Source organism: Grammomys surdaster, unplaced genomic scaffold (genome assembly GCF_004785775.1).
Source record: "Grammomys surdaster isolate TR1022 unplaced genomic scaffold, NIH_TR_1.0 254, whole genome shotgun sequence".
NCBI classification, from domain to species: Eukaryota; Metazoa; Chordata; class Mammalia; order Rodentia; family Muridae; genus Grammomys; species Grammomys surdaster.
In genome coordinates, this window is record NW_021604695.1 from 870,337 (window position 1) to 890,980 (window position 20,644).

Here is a 20,644-nt window from a genome sequence, read left to right on the forward strand (position 1 = left end):
CCTCCCTCCCTCCCTCCCTCCCTCCCTCCCTCCCTCCCATGCTGACGGGCACACTGACCCAAGGCAGCCATAGCTAAGAGGAGCAAACACCTCTCCAAACACCTTCCCTGAGGGCAGGCCTCTGTGCCAGGAGATATCAAGAACCCTAAACTTAGTTTTGTAAACACAAAACTAAGGGCTCCAAGAAAGCTGCAATGCTGTGATCCCACTCCTGGGCATGTCAGGAGCTGGTAAGCACGACACAACTCCTGGATGCCAGGGATTCTGGTTGACCCAAGGTGAACCTGAGACACTTGTCTGGGAGGGAGGGAGTGGATCTGAACTAAGAATGCAGGCCCACTATCCCTAAGAACACACTTACCTACGTAGGCCTCCTCCTGAAGTAAGGGCAGACTAGGGCAGACTCAAGCAGGAGGGGCTCTGGATTAGCTACATAGAAGAGTGCTAGGATACGTGCTACACAGGGTGGCGTTAGGGCAAGGTAAGGGCAGGAGGAAAAGTGGGAACCTGCTGTGTGGGGGACGAATCCAGAGTTTCTCTGGCTTCCAGCGCCCCTGCCCGTGATGCTCGCATGGAATCCCTCTTCAGCTTCCTCCGTTCTCGCTCCACCTGCCAATATGCAGTCGATAAATCACGTGCGCAGAGATGAACGTAAAGAGCTAGAAGCCACGGGAAGACCCCTGGGCTGGGGAGGGCATAGGGCAGAGTGCAAGTGCTCCTGGCAGAGGAGGCAGGCTAGCTCTCAGGCCCTGGAAGCAGAGGCTAGCTTCTAAGCTCTGTCACAACTACTGTGTCCCATGGAGTGGTGAGCAAGCACCCACAGACAAAGCACGGCTGTAATTTAATAAAAGTGTTTCAGAAACAGCAGGAGGAGTGGAGACGCAGGCAGGAGACTGCAGAAGCTACTGACCTGCTCCAAGGTGGTCCGCAGCTGCGCATTGTGGCACTGCAGCTTGGTCCGGTCAACTTCCAACTCTGCCACCACTTGCTGCAGACGTTCAAGCCTCTGGGTCAACCGTTCCTTCTCCTCCACTCCAGGACTAGGCTCAGTCTCTACTACTGGTAGGGAAGACCCATGATGCTCATCTGGGCAGCCCTACAGACAGGGAGAAGAGCTGGAGGGCAGAGGGACCAAGCTGGCAGTTTGGGTTCAGAGACCGATTCCCAAAAGACAAGTAGTTGACAGAGCTCCTCCTGTGCCACTAGGCTACACTCACCTCTCCAGGTTGTATGCCCTGTCCAGCTTTGTGTCTCCGGTCTGCTCTGCTGGTTGAGTGTGCGCCATGTGACTGCTGCTCTTCCAGAGCCTGTCTGCTGAGTACCAATTCCTCCTAAGGTACAGTATAACAGTCACACTATGGCAGACCATGTCCAAAGCTGTCTCATTCCCTACCCTTGAGCTCAGTTAATGGCTCTGTTCCCTGCCCTCCCTCTCCCACATGGCAACTCACCTGCAGTCTTTGCTGTTCTGATTCCCGCTCTAGGACAGAGGCTTGTAGGAACATGGCTATCTCCTGCAGACTGCTGATGCTGGCCTTGCTTTGGGCCAGGGACAGAGCCAAGTCCTGAGCCTTCTCCCTCCATTCTATCTCCCTGGCTTCTGTTTGCCTTAGGGCATTCTGCAGTCGCTCCACCTCCTGTTGCGCTGGGGACAGTTTTAGCGGTAGCTTCTCGGCTGGGAAGGCTCTGTGGTTTGGAGAAGGGGCCTCCTGATTCTGCCTTTGCTGGGCCTCCCTCAGCATCAGAAGCTCTTCTTCCCTTTGGGCTACAGTCAGCTGTAGCTCCTTTAGGCTCTCAAGAAGCCCCCTTGTTTCTTCTTCTTGGATTCCATTTTCTTGAGTCCTCTGGGCCATAGCCTTCTCTAGTAGCTGCCTCTGCTCATCTTGCTGCCTCAGCTCTTCTTCCTTCTGGCAAAGTTCCTGCTGGAGGTGCTGCATAACCTCCTGGTGTCGGAGAGCCTGGGCCTGGATCTCACCTTCTCGAATCCTCAGGGCCTCCTCCAGCTGCCGGGCACGTGCCTGGCAGGTGTCCAGGGTAGCTTGCAAGGTGGCAGTGCTGGCCTCCAGGGTGCAGCTCAACTCAGCCTGCTCAAGGAGACTCTGCTCTTTCTCCTGCAGGGCAGCTTGGGCTTTGCTCAAGGCCTCCTGCAGAGCCTCTGCCTGGCCAAATGCAGCATCCTCCTGTTGGCGGGAATACTGGTTTTCTGCTCGCAGAGCCGCTAGCTCTTGTTCTTGTTCTGTGAGTGTGGCCTGGGCCTGCAGCCAGCTGTCCTGCAAGGTCCTGGCTTCTGCCGCATGTTCCTGGGCCTGTTCAGCACACTGTTGTTGAAGGGCCTGCACAGCCTTCTCGTGTTCCCGAGACTCGGCCCTTAGGTCTCCCAACACCTCCTCCAGGGCCCGTACCTGCCGTCCCTCCACTACGAGTTCTTCCTGGAGCCTTTGCACCTGTTCCCTGTGTTCTTCCAGCTCCTCCTGACGCTCCTTCAGTGTCACATGGGCCTGCTCCAGAGCGGCCTGTAGAGCACTTGTCTTTTGCTTCATACTTTCCTCCTGGCCCCGGGTCTGCTGCTGTTCTTGCCGGAGGGCCTCTAGTTCATGGTCCCTCTGGGCCAGAGCTCTCTGGGCCTCTTCCAGCTGACCCTGAAGTACCTGCTCTCTCAGCTCCCCTTGTTCCTTGGCTTCCTGGAGGTGCTGCTGCAGGGTTGCTGTCTCCTGTTCTCGATGGGTCAGGAGCAGGCTAGTCTCACCCACCTTCCTGTGCAGACCCTGGAGCTGCTGTTCCAGCTGGCCCATGTGGCCCTGAAGTTCTTGGATGCGCTCCTGCTGGCATTCTACCTCCTTCTCCTTATCACGCAGGATCAGCTTCAAGTGCTCCAGGCTCCCTCGCTGTGCTTTCCTCGGGCTCTTCCCATCGTCCACACGCTCATGCACCAGCTGCCGCTGAGAGGCCAGCTCCTGGCCGCGTTCTCTCAAGGAATGCTTGATCTGTTCTAGGTCCTCCTCTAAGATCTTGGTCTGCAGCGTCCTCTGATCTTCCAGAACCTGAATCCTTTCCTTCTGCAACATCAGCTCCTGGCCTTTCCTCTCCAGGTCCTGAGTCAGCTGTTCCTTCTGCTTTTGCAGCTCCTCAATCTGCTGGCGTTGAGACGTCACCTCCTGATCCCTCTCCTGCAGTTCTTTTGCCAGACGGGTGCTATGGTTCTCCAGCTCATGGAGCTGGCTGCTTTGCACCTGCAGCTCCTGGCTCCTTTCTTCCAGGTCCAGTGTGAGGTGGGTTAGAGCCACCCTCTGCATTTCCCTCTGGCCCTCCAATTCTGTGATCACCTTCTGTTGGCCCTCTACTTTGTGATGGCTTTCCTCCAGTTCCAGGGCCAGGCATTCCAGTGTCCCCAGTTGCTTTTTCAGATCCTCAATCTGTCCCCTCTGGGACTCAATCACTTGAGCCTTCTGCTCAAGGTTCAGAAGCTGGTGTTCCAAGACACTCCTCTGGGCCTCCCGATCGCTCTCCAGTTCTCTGATCTGGTCCCGCTGCACACTCAGTTTCTGCTCTCGCTCTTGGACGGCCATGGGCAGGTGCTCTAAGACAGACCTGCATTGCTCCAGCTCCTGAATCTGTTCTTGTTGCAGGTCTACCTCCCGACTGCGCTTCCTCAGGTCCAGGGAAAGCAGCTCCAGAGCAGCCTTCTGCATTTCCCGCTGCTTCTCCAGTTCCTGAATCTCAGCCTGCAACGTCTCGACTTCCCGTTCTCTGTTAGACAGGGTCTGTGCCAGCAGGGCTAAGTTCTCCTGCAAAGCTCTCCCCTGAGCCACCTTCAGCTCGCCCTGTTCTTGCAAAGCCTGGGCTCTCTCCCGTTCACTCTCTATCTCCTCAGTTTTCAGTTTCAGTGCAGAACGAGCCGTTCGAAGATCTTCTTCCAGGACACCAGCTGCACTTGCCTGAGCCTGGGCTTCTGCAACACATGCTTGCAGATGTTCAACCTGGGCTGACAGTTTCTCCTTGGATGCCTGAAGCAATTCTCGATCATTCTGCAAACAAGAGGCAAACCCTTAAGACAAGATTATTTCCTTTTTTATGGGGATGGGATGGGTTGGGGTTGAGACAGAGTTTCTCTGTATAGCCCTGGCTGTCCTGGAACTTACTCTGTAGACCAGGCTGGCCCCAAACTCATAGATCTGTTGGCTTCTGCCTCTCGTGTGCTGGGATTAAAAGCATGCACACCACTTCTGAACAAGATTATTTTCTGGATACTGTCGGTCTAACCCTGGCCTCTTCTATGGCACCAGCAGTGACCAGGCCTTAACGAGGACTGAAGAAGTGATGTATTCTACTTAAGGTGGTCCTATAAAAGAGCATCCCTACCACCTTCCAAAGCTCTTCTGTGTCCAGGGGAGGTAGCCTGGTGCAAAGAGACATTCTAGAGCCTGATCTTCTACCAGGGACAAGTCTCAACCAACTCAGAAAAAAATAGAGAAGGTTCACAATGACCTTAACAACAGACACATCAGAGAGCCAGAGGAACTGTGAGACTTGCTGAAGGAAGCTGCCATGTGAGCACAGGCCAACGTGGGCCTGCCCCTAAGCAGTTCTACCGAGACGTCCTTCCCCAGACAGGACTTTACCTGAGCTTCCATTTTTTGCAGCTCTGCCTGCCGTAGGTGACACTGTAAGGATGCCACGGTCTCTTGCAAGTCCTTTAGCTCAGACTCCAGGGAGTTCTGTTTCTCTTCCCACTTGGATTTCTCTTTAACAAAGAACAGAGGTGTTGGAGTCAGGTGCTCGGTCACAGGTGGAAGAACACGAGTGCAGGCAGAGGCAGATGGAGGATGGGTTCGGAATCAAAGGGAAGCAAGGCCAGGAGGAGAGTCACACCCAGTGCCTGTACCATCCCTACCTGACAGCAGCTGCTTCCAGCCTCATACCTGTGCTTGCTGCCAGCTGTGGCACAGCCAGCCTGCTAATCATCTGACACTTCCTCATCCTCATCACCCCGAGCTCCTCCCATGAGCTCTCCACATGACAGTTGGCTGACAGCCCTTCTAGCCCCCGATTATCTAAGACTGTGGGAAGTTCCTAGAAACCCTCAAGCCTGAAGATGTCCAGAGCCAGCTGTTTGTAAGGGTCTCAGGGACCTTCAGATGACTAAAAAAGGCTAAAACCCACCCAGGTTGACCTCTCTCCTTCTGCAATGGAACTCCTCTTCTTTCCAGTGGCCACTGCCCCTCCAAGCCCCCAGCAGAAGTACATGACCACAGATTCTTCCTCATTCCCTTCCTGGCCTTTCTCACAGTAAGTTTATAATCACTCTGTCCTCAAAGGCTAATTTAGAGGGTAAAATGGGAAGTGATAAAAACGATGGAAGAAATGACAAAAGAAACACAAATTTATGTTTTGATAGTTCTGGCCTGGGGTTGCCAGGATTTTGTGCTTTAATAAAAATAAATAAATAAATAAATAAATAAATAAATAAATAAATAAATAAAGCCTCCTGCCTGGGCTGATGAGCTGGCTCAAGAGGGGGAGAGCTCTGGCTCCACACACGCACACACAGACATACCCACACTCGCTCTCTAATAAAAGTAAATAAGTAAGTATGCAATTCTAAAAATGCAAAGACCAGCAGCAGCCCAGGCGGTAGCTTCTCTCAGTTTACCAAATCTGTCCCCTCCAAGTCCTTCTTCCACGATGGCCACAGGAGCTAATGTCACGTGGTAAAGGAGTTCAAGAGGCTTCACCCTTTCCGGGCCTTCTCTAGTCTCCCACTCCTGTTCCTTCCTGCCCACTGAGAGCCTCACCTTCCCGGCTCTGTGAGAGCTGCCTCTGCAGGTCCTGCAGGTCTGAATGGACCTGGCTCTTCTGGGTCTCTGTGTCAGTCAGGCGCTGCACCAGCTTCTGGACCTGGTCCCTTAGGTCATCCTGGGAAAGGAAAGGTAGGGTTGAGCTTCTGGCCCTTAGGAGTTGTCCCTCTGTCCTTACTCTGAAGCCTTTGCTGTTTTGACCCAATTCTAAACCAGCGGTTCTCAGCCTTCCTGATGCTGCAGCCCTTTCCTCATGCTGTGGTGACCCCAACCATAAATTATTTCTGTTGTTACTTTATAGCTGTAGTTTTGCTACTGTTATGAATTGTAATATAAATATCTGTGTTTTGCAGGGCTCTTAGGCAGTCCCTGTGGAAGAGTCATTGGACTCCCAAAGGCATGGAGACCCACAGGCTGAGAAACAGTCTTCTAAACTCTCATGCACTTAGTTCCCTGAAGGGAAGGTGAGCCTGATGGGTGCTGGGGAGCCCCTTGGGCCTATGTGTTGTTATTTCAGACAGTCTCATGTAGCCCAGGCTGGCCTTAAACTGACTACGAAACATAGGCTGGTCTGAAATTCCTGATCATCATCTTGCCTCTACATTCTAAGCACTGGGATTACAGACACTTAAGGTCCTATACCTGGTTATCTGCCCAAAATCTTTAAATTTTGGGGTGAGGGAGAAGGACATGGTCTTAATAAACTTAGGCTGGTCTCAAATTCTCAATCCTCCTGCCTCAGCCTCCTGAGTGCTGTGACCACAGGCATGTGCCACCATACCTGGATGATTTCTTTTGAAATAACCGCTCAGTGCCCTATTATAGGGCACAGTCCTTCCCTTTCAAAAGCCTACTTCACAGTTTAGACCAGTTGCCTCTTCTCCTGACACTCCCTCCCAGTTCAAACCGTGTTCTAACTATGTCTGAACCAGTGACTTATCAGTTCCACTAGCAGAGTACGCTGTGGGCTACACCATGGAAGGACTTCTGGAAGGCAGCTAGTTTCCAAGCGAAAACAGGGCCCAGGAAATCCAAATGCCCCATTATGTCTGCAGGACAGTAAGTGACAGAGGTGCAACAGCAGGCAGAGCTCAGGGTGACTGTCCTTTTGCCCTGCTTCCTGTCTCAGCTTCACAAGAAAAGGAAAGAGGACAGAGGACATACCCGGGCCTGCTGAGCCTTCCGCAAGTCCTGATGAAGCTTCTGGAGAGCCAGTGCCACAGCCTCGGCTGACAGTGCAGTCTGGAGGGACCCTTTCTTGAAGAGTCTCAAAGATCCATTCTGATCTGAAGAAAAGAGGGAAATTCTTCTCACCTGGCTGCCATAAACAGCAGCCATCCCTGAGACAGGCCTTGGCATTCCCACTAACTCCTCCTCTCCAAAGAATCCCTTCTGTGGGTCATCCACATATGTCTCATTAGATAATGCTGGCTATAAGCTGCTATGCTTTCAGCAAAGTTGCAAAATTTATCTTTTTTATTTACTTGTTTATGTTTTTTCAAGACATGTTTTTTCTGTGTAGCCCTGGGTGTCCTGGAACTCACTCTGTAGATCAGGCTGGCCTCGAACTCAGAAATCCACCTGCCTCTGCCTCCCGAGTGCTGGGATTAAAGGCGTGCACCACCACCACCCGGCTCATGTTTTTTACTTTTTTTTTCTTTAAAGACAGGATTTATGTAGGTCAGACTGGCCTGGAATTTACTATATACTTGAGGAAGACTCTGCACTCTTAATCCTCCTGTCCCAGCTCTCATGCCAAGCAGGTTTCATCATGCCCAGCAACTCATGTATCTCAGGCTGGTGGAACTTAGACTCCTGCAGGTCCTGAGTCCTGGGGTTACAGGCAGGTGCCCCACATTTGGCCTAGCTCTTTATGTTTATAATCTTAGAAAAATCCTAAGATAGGGCTTTAACACTTTCATTTTATAGTCAAGAAAAATCAAGTTCAGAGAAGTTAGGTGACTTACCTGCTACCAAACAGAATAGGGTTCAGAATCACCTGGAATCAGTTACAGCATGTGAACCTTGATGCTATTTCACAAGGGGAGCTATAGTCCCTCCCACCCAGCTTTGGCTCAAAAGATTTAGCTCTCATCCGGCTTCCTCACCTGGATCAGGACCCCATAGGGTAGGAGCAGAGTCACCTCCACCCCTCAGCTCAGGCCGACTCTCACATGCAGACCCCAGGGCCTGCTGCAGAACAGAGCAGAGGCTAGCCAGCTGGGCCTGCGCCTGGTTCTCTGGCTGCTGTTCTGCAACCAGTGCCTCTAGCTGGCTCTCAGTGCTGCGCAGCTGCAGCTGCAGCTGGGTTGCCTTGGCTTCCTGGGCCCATAAAGACGCTCGCAGGTGCTGCTCTGCGATCCTTGAGGCCTCCAACTCCTCCAGCAACTGTGTTTCCCGGGCCACAAAGTCAGCCTCCTTTTCCTTCACCTCCTGCCTCAGTAGTTCCACCTGTCAGGAGGAAGAAGCATCCCTGAGAAGTGGCACCCTCTCCTTAGTCCTCCCACAGCTGACCCGACTTGGGAAGAAGTCTGGCAGGCTCAGCTCTGCAGCGGGTAGGAGAGGCTCTGAAGCGAGTTGTTCTGACAACTAGGGTTCCTAGGCAGACAGCTCTGCTGGCCCGGCTGTGACTGCATGAAGACGAGCAGGCAGACCCGTGCCCTGCCGGCCTCTCCTCTCAACTCCATCTCTCCAGGCTCAGGCCTGGGTCTCACCATGAGCAAACTGAGTATAGACGTCCTCTTGTGGGTATTTTTTGATACCCTCCAACCTCTTCCTGCGGCATTTGCCAACCAGATAAAGCATACTGCCAGTGACTGCATGAGTCAGGTCCACATGAGCACTCTCTGAACAATGCTCCGGATGTCAGGCTCTCCACAGAGGACATTCTCTGGGTCAGGTTCTCAAGCTCCTGGCTGCCCAGCCCTGGATTCTCCCTACTGCCAGGGATGCTGAGGTTCCAACCTATCCCATTTCTTGGACAAACCAATTCATTCAGTCTCTCTAAGTACAGCCTCACCAGAAAGTGGGGCTCAGGCATAGTGGGGGTACCTGTACACCGAGCTCCCTTTGCCCTTCCTGGGCGTCCTGTATGTCCTGGCGCAAGGAGCTCAGCTCCTGCTGTCGCACAGACTCTGCTTCTTGTAAGACAAGGAGTCTTTCTTCCTTTTCCACCAGTGACAGAGCCAGGCTGGAAACAGGTTAGAGAGGCAAGTCATTCTCTCAGGGAGAGAGACAGCATGCTTCACCCAACTAATCATAGTACTGTATTACATACAAACAGTAATAGTGACAAGAGGGTCACGAAGAAAGCTTCTATTTATAGAATACCTACTAAGGGGTTGTGGGAATTTCACAGATATGAAGACTCATTTCAGTACAAATTTATTCTTCTCTGATAAATCCCTCACACACATATGCACATATGTCAAATTCACTACATCCAAACTTCTGAACCCTTTGAGCCCCCAATTTCCCACTCAACCGTCTCTCACTCTGTCCCCTGGATTTCATCAAGTGTCGGAGTATGGAAGCCATAACCACTTCAGGTCCCACTTGGTCCTCCCCCATCCGCCTGTCATTATATATAGATGAGTCGTAAGCCACGTCCTTTCTTGTTTCCTTCCCTACTACTTACTATGGCTCAGTCTTGCTGCCTCTCACTTGGACAGCTACACCAGCTTGTCTTTAGGACTCAGGTGTCACTATCAAAAAGATCCATCCCTTCTCAGACCCCTGGGGCACTGAGTGTATGCTGCTCCCCATTCTGAATGGGCTCATGCCCCACCATGGGCTTCAGGCCATTACTATCCCATGGAACACAGCAGAAACTGGATTGTGCTAATTTCCTTACTTGAAATCCTTGCAGTTTCCTGCTAACTATAACCTACATGTTCCTTGCTATGGACTGTAGCAAACAATACCTAATACCACACTCTGGGCATCACAGTGTACAGCATGCTTCCACTGGCCCCAGGGCTTCTAAGCTCTCCTCCTCTGCACGGGCGGCTCCCTTTCAGCATTCAGCTTATGTATTTACTGTGTATGGAGGGTACATGTGGGGGTCAAAGAATAATCTTCAAGAATAGATTCTCCTTCCACCACATGGCTCCTGGAGATGAAACTCAGATCGGCAGGCTGGGCAGCAAGCATCCTTACCTGCTGAACCACATTGCCAACCCTAGCATTCAGTTCATTTCTTTCAATCAATCAATCAATCATCAATCAATCAATCAATCAATCAATCAACTTCTTGTTTATTTTATAGTTCTTTTAGATAGCCCTGGCTGCCCTGTTTGTTTATTTCAGTGTTTATCTGTGTAGCCCTGTATTTGTTTGTTTATCTATTTATCTAAGGGTTTCTACGTGTAGCTTTGCACTTGTTTGTTTGAGGTTTCTGTGTAGTCCTGGTGCCTTGGTACTCACTTTCTTACTCTGTAGACCAGACCAGCCTCAGAGCTCCGCCTGCCTCTGTCTCCTGAGGGCTGGGATTAAAGGTGTGCGCCACCACGCTCAGCTTAGCATCCAGTTTAAATTCAACTTCCTGGGAGAGACTTTCCCTACCTACTTTTTTCTAAAGTAACTCTCTCTCTCTCTCTCTCTCTCTCTCTCTCTCTCTCTCTCTCTCTCTCTCTCTCTCTCCCTCCCTCCCTCCCTCCCTCCCTCCCTCCCTCCCTCTTTAATAGCATCTTGCTTCATTCTTCCATACCATAAGCAAAAATCAATAACAATATATCTTGACAAATTGTTTAATTAAAATTTTCCCTACAGATCTATTCTACTGAGGTGGGGGCCGCATTGCCGTACGACAATGGTCATCAATGGGCTTCTCTAAACAGTTACTAACGACTCAAGTATAAGACTTGAGGCAGAGGGCTGGAGAGATGGCTCAGTGGTTAAGAGCACTGGCTGCTCTTCCAGAGGTCCTGAGTTCAAGTCCCAGCACCCACATGGTGGCTCACAACCATCTGTAATAAGATCTGATGCCCTCTTCTGCTGTGTCAGAAGACAGCAACAGTGTTCTCATATATACATAAAATAAGTAAATAAATCTTAAAAAAAAAAAGGTTTGAGGTAGAGACCCCTAGAGTAAGACATGGGGGTCGAGACAAGCATGCATGGATCATGCCACAGAGACATGTGGAGAAATGTGGAGTCAGAGACACAGTGAGAAGGCAAGGCCACCCCTCTGGCTGTCTAGCCTACCTGGCTTTCTCTTTCTCCAGTTCCTTCTGAATCCGGCTACATTCCTGAGCCTCTTTCACCTTCTCTTCAATCTCTTGTTTCACCAGCCTCTGGGAGTCTTCGTGGATTAGCAGCTGAGACATTAAGTCCTCTACCTGGAAGGTGACAAGCATGAGGCTGAGATGGCAAACACGGGCCACGTGGGAAGGTACTTCTAGCCTAAGGCTTCAGGCTCCTGAGAGTGCACCAGTCAGGGCCGCCTCCACAGGTCTAGAGGCTTCACTAGTCCCTACACGATTATGGTTTTTTTCTTTACATTTACATGTTTATTCACTTATTTGTGTACACACTTGAATACATGCCAAGACACGTTTGTGGAGGACAGTAGACAATTTGTAAGAGTTAGTTCTCACTGTGATATATGTGCGTACATGCATGCATGCATATGCATGTACACATACACACACCACACACACACACACACACACACCACAGCACACCACACACACACAAACACAATGTGTGTGTACAGTTAGGTCAGAAGTTAATGTGTCCTCTATCATTCTCTAACTTTTTTTTTTTTTGAGGCAGAGTCTCTCTTTTTCCTTAAACCTGGAGTTTACTTTCAGCAAGACAAGCCGACCAGTGAGCTCCAGAAATCTCCTGTCTCTGCCTCTTCAGCCCTAGTGTCAGCACATGCCACCACACCCAGATTCTCATGAGGAGGCTGATAGTCTCAGCTAGGATCCTTATGCATGTGTAGTAGGTACTTTATCAACTGAGCCATCTTCCTAGCCTGTTCTTGTTTTAGAGACAGAATCCTACTATGCAGCTCAAATTGACTTCAAACTCAGCAGTCTACATCTTAAGTGCTGAGATTAAACTATACAGTAATTGAATATAACCTATTCACATTCTCCTATACATTTTAAACCATCTCCTTATTACTTATCAAACCTAATATGATGTAAACAGTACTTAATGCAATGTGAATGCTATGTAAACAGTTGTTACATACTCTTTAGAGAACAAAAAATAAGTCTATACATTTACACTAAAATGCCTTCCCAATGTTTTCATTGGCTACTGGTAGAATCTGTGGATAAAGAGGACTAGTAATACAATCCCAGAACTCTGAAAGGTACATGCTCAGCTCTGAACACCCTTCAACTCTGCATTTATTTTTGTGGCCTATCTCTGTCCTCCTGAGCTTGAGAAGCAAGACCCAGGTTCCCCTTGTTTGTAGAAGGGAATAGGATTGGCTATGTTAGGGAAGGGCTGTGGGGCAAGTAGCAAAGAGGTACCTGCTTCTGCAGGTCTATCTTGTCCTTCTGGAAGGCAGCAAGGTCGTCCCTGTGCTGCTGGGCCGCGTCCTTCAGCTCCTGCTGTGTCCCCTGAAGCTGGGCCTGCAGCATGCCAGTGGTCTCCTACAGAAAAGGAGTTGGTGAGTAAGAAGCGCTTCCACGGGAGCTAGCTCCTGAAATGCTTACTGTACAATGCTTACTTGACCTGTTTGTTTCCACTGAGCTGGCAGAAGCTGAGGCAGGAACTAGCAATGCATACTCTTTCTACCTCTATTCTCAGACCCCATTTCCCCTCCTTCCATATGACTGCATGGGTTCAGCCAATCTTTCTGGACAAGCCAAGAGTTAGTAAAGTTAGATCCTTTACCCAGATCCATTGGCAGCCTCCTGAACAGATCCCTATTTCCACTTAATTGCATATACACAGGTACATACTTCCACTTGGTCAAGTACTGCATTAAAGATATCCTGGTCAGGTGTGGTGAGCCATGCCTATAATCCCTAACTCTAGGGTAGCAGAGGCATATGGAAACTACATAATAGAAAGACCCTGCCTCAAAAAAAAAAAAAAGACATTCTAGGCTGGCATTGTTATTTAGTAGTTGAACATTTGCCTAACATATACAAGGCTGTAGGTTTGATCCCTAGAATCACAAAAAGATAACAATAATAAAAAATATAAATATATATACAGAAATACATAAAATCATGCATGATGGGGGCTAGAGAAATGGCTGGTGGTTAAGAGCACTTGGTGCTCTTTGCTTTTGCAGAATCCCCAGGTTCCGTTCCCAGCAACCACATCGTGGCTCAGAACTTCAGTAACTCCAATTCCAGGGGATCTGACATCCTCTTCTGGCCTCTGCAGGTACCAGGTGTGCACATGGTGTACATATATATATATGTGCAAAATACTCATACACATAACATAAAAATAAATAAGTCCGGTACTGGAGAGATGGCTCAGTGGTTAAAAGCATTGACTGTTCTTCCAGAGGTCCAGAGTTCAATTCCCAGCAACCACATAGTGGCTCACAACCATCTGTAATGGGATCCAATGCCCTCTTCTGGTGTGTCTGAAGAGAGCAATAGTGTAGTCACAGACATAAAATAAATAAATCTTAAAAAAAAAAAAAATGTGTCTCTCCTGCTCTTAAAATACCATTCACCAGTTTTCCAATGGCCTCAAAACAAACTCCAAGCTTCTACGGCTAAGGAGGGATCCTTTCATTCTCTCCTTTCTTCTGTACTCACCCCAAGTTTATCACACTAGAGCCAAGTACTCCCCCCTCTTTTTTTTTTTTGGTTTTTCAAGACAGGGTTTCTCTGTGTAGCCCTGGCTGTCCTGGAACTCACTCTGTAGACCAGGCTAGCCTCGAACTCAGAAATCCACCTGCCTCTGCCTCCCAAGTGCTGAGATTAAAGGCGTGCGTCACCACCGCCCGGCAAGTAACCCCTTTTATCCTTGAATTTCCCAAGCCTCTGTCTGTTTCAGGGACCTATGACAATGGAATGGCCTAACATGTCCTTCAAAACTACCCTAAGTGGGTAAGGTGCTTGCTGCCAAGTGTAATGACCTGAGGTCAATCCAGGGTCCCATATGGTAGAAGGAAGGAACCAACTCCTATACATTGAATTCCACATGCATGTCATGCTATGTGCACATGCATATACATACACACACAATAAATAAACGGATGTAATTTAAAAGCAATTAGAAACTGTCTCCTTCTAGCATTCAAGAAGCCCCAAGGTTCAGTTCCAAACAATATTTAAAACTGGGTGTTATGGTCCACACCTATAATCCCTCCATTTAGGTGGTAGAAGCAGAAGGATCAGACCCAGGACCACCCTCCATACCTGTTCCTTTAATTTCTGAATCTTCATGTCCTGCCTCAGCCTTTCCAGCTGTTGACTAGCATCTGCCAACTCCTTCTGGGTCTGCAGCAGCGTCTCCAGGAGGGACACTCTCTCCTTCTCTGTCTCTAGCTGCATCTGTGGAAAGGCAGGAAGGGCAGGAAGGGCAAGGGCTTCATGGCTCTGGATTAGCTTGTTCACCCAGGAGGCCATAAGCACATCACATTTGCTCCAAGTTCTTCCAACAGTAGGAAGAGGGGCTGAGGAAAAAGAAAAGTCTCGGACCATTAACTTAGAACCAGGAAGTGCAAAGACTGCCACCGGTTCATACACTGACAGGATGTGGTCAATGCTGGACCTCCTTCAGGAAGTATGACATAGTGCCTGCTTGCAGCTAACTGCATGTTAGTTTCCTCACAAGCAGAAGGGCGGTAGCTATACTCTCCAGGAAGCCCCTCTTGAGCCCTGCTCTCAGGACTGGAAATGTAAGAGGTAAGAGACTGGGCATGCAGAGATCACGAGAGTCCAACACTGCAAGCTGCTCACTTGGTACAGGGCGCTGTCAGCCTGGCTTCGTTCCTCTTCCCTCTGTGCACGGATAGCTTCTGTTTCCGTCTGCTGCTCTCTGAGCTTCGTTTCCAGCTCTGCTCTCTCCCTTTCTAGGGTTTCCAGGGTCTTATCCAGCTCCTGCTGCAGCAAGGAGCGCTCTTTCTCCTGCTCATGTGAAGGAGACCACAGTTAGAACAGTGAGAGGGGAGGCAGGGAGCTTGTCTGGCACACAGATCTCTTCACTGTCTCACTGTGACTTGGGCACTGCTCTAAGCCCGGTGACTCATTTCTGTAGGGAGGTTTGAATCCCCGTCTCACTAAAATTTAAAGGTCATTTGAGATTTAAAAATATATATATATTTTAAAATAATGTATAAGCTGGAAGTGGTGGTGGACACCTTTAATCCCAGCACTTGGGAGGCAGAGGCAAGCAGATCTAAGTTTGAGACCAGCTTAGTCTAAAGAATGAGTTCTAGGACAGCCAAGGCTTCACAAAGAAACTTTGCCTCAAAAAAACAAAACCAAAAAATAAGATAAAATAAAATAAATAAAAATGCCAACTGCACAACCACCACAAACACCAAACCTTTAGGGTCAAAAAGACAACTGTAGAAGCAGGTGCCCCATCAGTGTGATAACTTGAGTCCCGTCTCCAGAACCCACACTGGAGGGAGAAAACCAACGTAAGACTTCTGATGATTTTGTTTTTGAATATTTGTTCTTATTTCTGTGTAAATGTGCACTACATATGTATGTATGGGCACAGGGGTCAGAGGAAGGCTTTAAAGGCAACTGTGAATCGCCTGAGGTGGGTGCTAGGGACCAACTCAGGTCCTCTGAGGAGCAGACTCTCTTAACCACTGACCTCTCTAGCCCCTTGATCATGTTTTACAGCGAGTTTGCTGGCAAGACAGCAGCCAAAAATTTGGCCATTTTTAGAATTATGTGCTTAGATGATAGTGGGTATTATTGGAAAATACTTGTTGAGTAGCGTCCACAAGGCATTTTCTCGACCAAAATTCAGGCGTGATACCTACTGAAAGCCCCAAAGTAAAAGATTACAAACCTGCTGATTGATGAGCTAATGGCCTCAAGTTCGCTGGAAGGAGTGACTGCCATGGTCACACTTGGATCATGGTGGTCCCTTCTCTCTTTCCCTTTCCACACACTCAGACAGACTCTCTTATAACTTTTTTTTTAATTAAGTGTTTAGAGAGGGTCTCACTATGAAATCCTGGAACTCACTAAGTAGATCAGGTTGACCCTGAACTCATAGACATCCACCTGCCTCAGCTTACAAAGTGCTAGAATTAAAAGTGTGCACTGTCACTATGCCCAGCTTAGAAAAGTGTTTTACAGGATATGTGCTCTGCTCTCTCTGGTGCCTGTATCTGCCTTATTCAGAGTGGCACTGGATAGTAATCACTGGTCCACGTAAGCACCATACTTTCCCTTAGGAGTGTAGTTACTGTAGTTCCTCCATGCCTCCAAAGATATCTACATGTGAATAAAATAAAAATAAAAACAAGAAACAATTCTTTTTTCCCCCCAGACAGTTCCAGCCTTGGCTGCCCTGGAACTCGCTATATAGACTAAGCTGGCCTCAAACTCACAGAGACCTGCCTGACTCTGCCTCCCAAGTGCTGGGATTAAAAGGCATGTGCTACCATGGCTGAAGTCTCCTAACTTCTGGAAAAAACGGTATTCCTCTGTAACACAGGTAGCCTTGAACTCACAAGCCTCCTGTCTTCTGAATGCTGAGATTATAACTGTGCTCTGCTAGGTCTGCTCCTGGGCTCCACACTTCATTCTTCATACATGAAAGCAAGCAAGCACGCATGCACGCACGCACACACGCACGCACAGTGGATTTTATACCTTGAGTCACATTTCACCCTTCTAAGCAGCAGTAAGTACACCAAGAGACAGCAGGTGGCAGACTCACCGAAGGGAGGCCATGTCTCTCCTGTTTCCCAATCACATCCACCACTTACCCATTTCTCTTGGAGCCTGTTCACCTCTTCCTCGTGGGCCCCCTTCTGCCGCTCTAGAGCTGCTTGGCCCTCTTGCTTAGCTTGGGCTAGCTGCCTGGCTACTGCATCCCGCTCCTGCTGTGCCCGGGTCCTCTCAGCATCCAGTTCCAGCTTCAGGCATTTCACTTCCCCTATGATATCAGGTAAGATCACCCCTGAGCCCGTCTCACTCTTTCTACCTAATGATATTCTCCCTGCCCACCCACCTCATGAGCAACTTCCATTTCAGAGGCCCGAATCTGGCTGCTTTCTTGGCTGTTGCCATCTCTCTGGAATGCAGTGTGCCCCATCCCAGCTAGGCTCTCACCTTGAATTACTTCCTTGGCTTGAATAATAGTTTGAATCTGGACCTCCAGTTGACCCTTGGTGACCTGTATCACAGAATTTTGTTGTTGGGCCTCAAACAGATTGCTCTCCAGTTGTTCCTTGGCTGACCTATGAGATTTAGGGATCAGGAAGAGTTCTAAGCCATTAAGCCCCTTACCTTTCTCAAGAGGGACTGGGTTATAAGTACAGGTTACTCGGGGAGGTTATAGGGCAGTCACACGTCTACAACTCACTTAGCATGCATACACTTAGGACAGGGAGCTTAGCTTGTCTACCCTTGGGCTTGCAAAGCTCTCAGTGCTTGGCTGAACTAAGTGTGGACCCTACCTGAGCCCCAGAGCTTGTTCGGCGAGGTCCTGTCGGTCCCGCTCCACAGCCTGCAGGCGCACCTCAAGAGCTGCCCTCTCCCGTACTAGGGCTTCCTTCTCCTGGACTGCCCTGGCCAGTGTTTCTTCCTGTCTTTCTGCATCCTGATGCAGCTGCTCTAGTTGAGCTGTAGCTGTTTCTTGCTGGTGATGTGCCTGAGGGAGAGAAATTGATTAAATACAGAGTAAGGCAGAATCCCAGGATTCTTGCTCCAGAGCTACTACCAGGAAATCAGGGCCAGTGTGTATTCAGAGATTCTGAACTTGGCATTGTGAGCTCCGAGCACTGCTGAATAACTGGCATCTATTTATTTATTTATTTATTTATTTCCTTGATCAACCAAGAGTCCCCAGACCAGAAAGGATATTCTCCTATGTGCAAGACACTGTGCTGAGGCGAGCAGGACCTGTATATGCCAGGAAAGTAACTAATAACCTGGGAAGGGGCTCTAAGAATGGTATACTTTATAAGTATTGCCTTAGCTAATACTCCAAGCATTAGGGCAGTGAGCGGTTTGGTAGGGAAAAGTATGACTGTTAAGATTGATCTTCATTGTCAACTTCATGATTAAGAACCACCGAGGAGACACACCTCCACCTCTGTGTGTCTGTAGGATGTTTCCAGAGAGGAAATGAAGAAGGAAAGCCACCTGAATGTGGATGGCAACGTCTCATGAGCTGGAGTTGTAGACTCAATAAAAAGGGCAACAGCAGAAAGCCCAGGGGGACACCTCGTTCCCCTTCCTCTGATGGCTAAGATGTAAGCAAGCAGCTGCCACATACGCTGGCCACCACAAACACCTGCTGCCATGCGTCCCCCACTTTGGCAGACCATATCCCCTCAAGCTGTGAGTCAAAAAAACATAGGTAGACTCTGTCGCGAAAAGCAAGCAGAGAGACGGATAGACGGTGTACACGACACATGTATAGCTGTAGACGGTAGCTATAATCTCAGCACTCAGGAGGCATAGGCGGGAGGAACACTGTAAGTTGAAGACAGCTTGGTCTACATAGTGAATTCCAGGCTAGAGCTAGATTTTCTCTCAAATGACCAATGTAAGTAAGTAAATAATATAGGCTGATATTTAAGGATAAACAGATAAGTAATCGCAGCGTGAACTGTCATGTTCGAACTGAGTGTGAAGTGAGAGCAGGGAATACAGGAAGTGCATCAAGGACTGGGCTGTGGGGGTCAGTGAAGGACCCCCATAGAAATGCCTTAAAACAATGGGAAGTCCACCTCACTCATGTCACTTCTGAGTCCTTTCTAGTAACAACGAGCGTGTGACACATTGCAAGTGACACCAGCGATGGATGGCCTCTCACCTCACTTAATTTCTCTTTAAGTTCTTCCTTCTCTTCTCGGGCTCCCCTCAGTTCTGCCTGTAGCTCAGCCCCTGTCGCCTCTGCCTTCCGCAGCTGAGTCTCCAGATGAGTTTTCTTCTCCCACAGGGCTTCCCTGCTCCTTTCTGCCTCTGCCAGGTCCACCTGCAGAGCGCTTCTCAGCTGCTCCGCGGCCTCCACTCTGCTGCACATGGACTGCTTCTCCTGCTCCAACTACTGGCCAGAAAGAGAAGGGAGTGCGGGGCATCACAGGTGAATGGTTAAGTTCCCTCTGCAGACGGGGAGATCCATCCATTTGATCTGGTGTCTACACTCACACTAGCTGGCCCTGACGCTGGGATAGAGATAGAAAAGGCAAAATCTTGCTTTCAGAGAATTCAGAATAATACCAGGTGGTGGTACATGCCTGTAATACCAGCCCTTGAGAGGTAAAGGAGGATCAGGATAACAGCCTTGGCTGCATGAAACACTGTCTCAAAACAAAACAAATCGAAACAGCAGCAACAGCAACAGCAAAAAAAAAACAAAAAAACCAACAACGAACCAACCAAATAAAATACAGTAGAATAATGAAATAGAGACATTTCTGGGTCTCAGGAGATCTAGAAACAAGAAGTTTTCCCTACTAAAATGGCAGGTTAAATTTCTAAAAAACGGAGATGCTTTGGGGGTTATTTGGGCTATATTTAGCACATCTGTCTCACACAATAGCATGAAATACTTACTCTCCCTTCCAGGGACCTAGATCATCCCTATCCTGATCATTCATCCAATGCTCAAAGGCTCTGCTGAAGGTGGGGGTGTGGGGGGGAGTTACAGTGCTTACATCCAATCCTTTGCCCTCCTCTGTACTGCAAATGTCTCTCTTGCTCATTTCAGCTATATTTGGGAACTGACCTGCCTTGTTTGCTAGCTCATGGCTAATCTTTAGATAAGCCATCCCCGTCCTGGGAATCAACCTTTGCTCACCTGGAGAAGCTGCTGGTTCAGCCCAACTTTATCTAAAGCCAAAGCCTCGTTTAAAGTCCCAAGCTTGATAGCTGCAGCTCGAAGATCGGCTACCTCTGCCTTCAGGCTGTTCTCTGAACTGGATAGCTCCACAATGGACTGTTCTGCCTAAAACCAAAAGGGTTAAAATGTTTCCTGCTTTGAGTTTGCCTGGAACAGTAAACCGAACACACTCCCAATACCTGTTTTTTATTTGTAAACTTGCACTCCATTTCTTCCCTTGCATTCTAAACAAGTCTTTCATTCATTTATCCATTCATGAGACAGGTGGCTACAGCACAGAAATACAGAAAGCTGTGCAAACACCTACAGTTGTCACGACACTATAGAAACTGTAAGTGCACTGAAAACTCAAAGAAGGCACCAGTTCAGTTAGGGACAGGAGCTGGTTCTTGGGAGTCAAGGTAAAAAAGGTGTCATGAAGGAAGATGACTTGAGACTGTAGCTGATGCTCTGTGTCAAGAGCAAAGGACACCTGGAGTGAAGGTGGCCTTGGGAAGGCAGGCCACAAATAGTTTAAGGCAGATGGCAAAAGGTGTTGAATGTGATGCCAGAGTTGACAAGCCATTGACGTTTTCATATATAGATATAGATAGGTTTTTTAAAGATTTATATTTTAAAATCATGTGTATGTATGTGTTTGTGTATGCTTGTCTCTTTTCTCATGAATGAATGAATAAATGTATGAATATGAGTGTGGTGCCCACAAAGTCCAGAAGAGGATGTCAGATTCCCCTGGAGCTACAGGCAGTTGTGAGTCACCTGATGTGGGTGCTGGGAAAGGAACTCAGATTCTCTACAAGAGCAGTGCACACTCTTCACTACGGAGCCATCTGCAGCCCCATTGGATGGTTTTAAGAGACTAACAACCAGGTTTA

At 48.8% G+C, this 20,644-nt stretch overlaps 1 protein-coding gene and 1 long non-coding RNA gene across 5 annotated transcripts in view; one reads left to right on the forward strand and one right to left on the reverse strand.

Annotated features, from left to right (window-relative positions):
- The window catches only part of Cep250 (centrosomal protein 250), a 41,458-nt gene that overhangs the window by 3,069 nt on the left and 17,745 nt on the right, over window positions 1–20,644 (reverse strand). For 2 of the 4 annotated variants that reach the window (XM_028775223.1, XM_028775224.1), the window contains 18 exons: window positions 19,728–19,874; window positions 18,741–18,971; window positions 17,377–17,570; window positions 17,030–17,157; window positions 16,684–16,853; window positions 14,687–14,854; window positions 14,144–14,278; window positions 12,284–12,406; window positions 11,001–11,134; window positions 8,847–8,985; window positions 7,904–8,246; window positions 6,960–7,081; window positions 5,793–5,913; window positions 4,620–4,741; window positions 1,452–4,025; window positions 1,218–1,331; window positions 911–1,096; window positions 508–609 (listed from right to left, as the gene is read on the reverse strand). In XM_028775223.1, the coding sequence (XP_028631056.1) occupies window positions 508–609; window positions 911–1,096; window positions 1,218–1,331; window positions 1,452–4,025; window positions 4,620–4,741; window positions 5,793–5,913; window positions 6,960–7,081; window positions 7,904–8,246; window positions 8,847–8,985; window positions 11,001–11,134; window positions 12,284–12,406; window positions 14,144–14,278; window positions 14,687–14,854; window positions 16,684–16,853; window positions 17,030–17,157; window positions 17,377–17,570; window positions 18,741–18,971; window positions 19,728–19,874 (5,253 nt within the window). Of the gene's footprint in view, window positions 1–507; window positions 610–910; window positions 1,097–1,217; window positions 1,332–1,451; window positions 4,026–4,619; window positions 4,742–5,792; window positions 5,914–6,959; window positions 7,082–7,903; window positions 8,247–8,846; window positions 8,986–11,000; window positions 11,135–12,283; window positions 12,407–14,143; window positions 14,279–14,686; window positions 14,855–16,683; window positions 16,854–17,029; window positions 17,158–17,376; window positions 17,571–18,740; window positions 18,975–19,727; window positions 19,875–20,644 lie in introns of those variants that run through there. The other 2 variants (XM_028775226.1, XM_028775225.1) reach the window with 2 other exon arrangements.
- On the forward strand, window positions 14,523–19,958 carry LOC114627423. The gene is made up of 3 exons (XR_003712365.1): window positions 14,523–14,632; window positions 18,867–19,010; window positions 19,638–19,958. It is a non-coding gene; the product is annotated as an uncharacterized LOC114627423 (long non-coding RNA).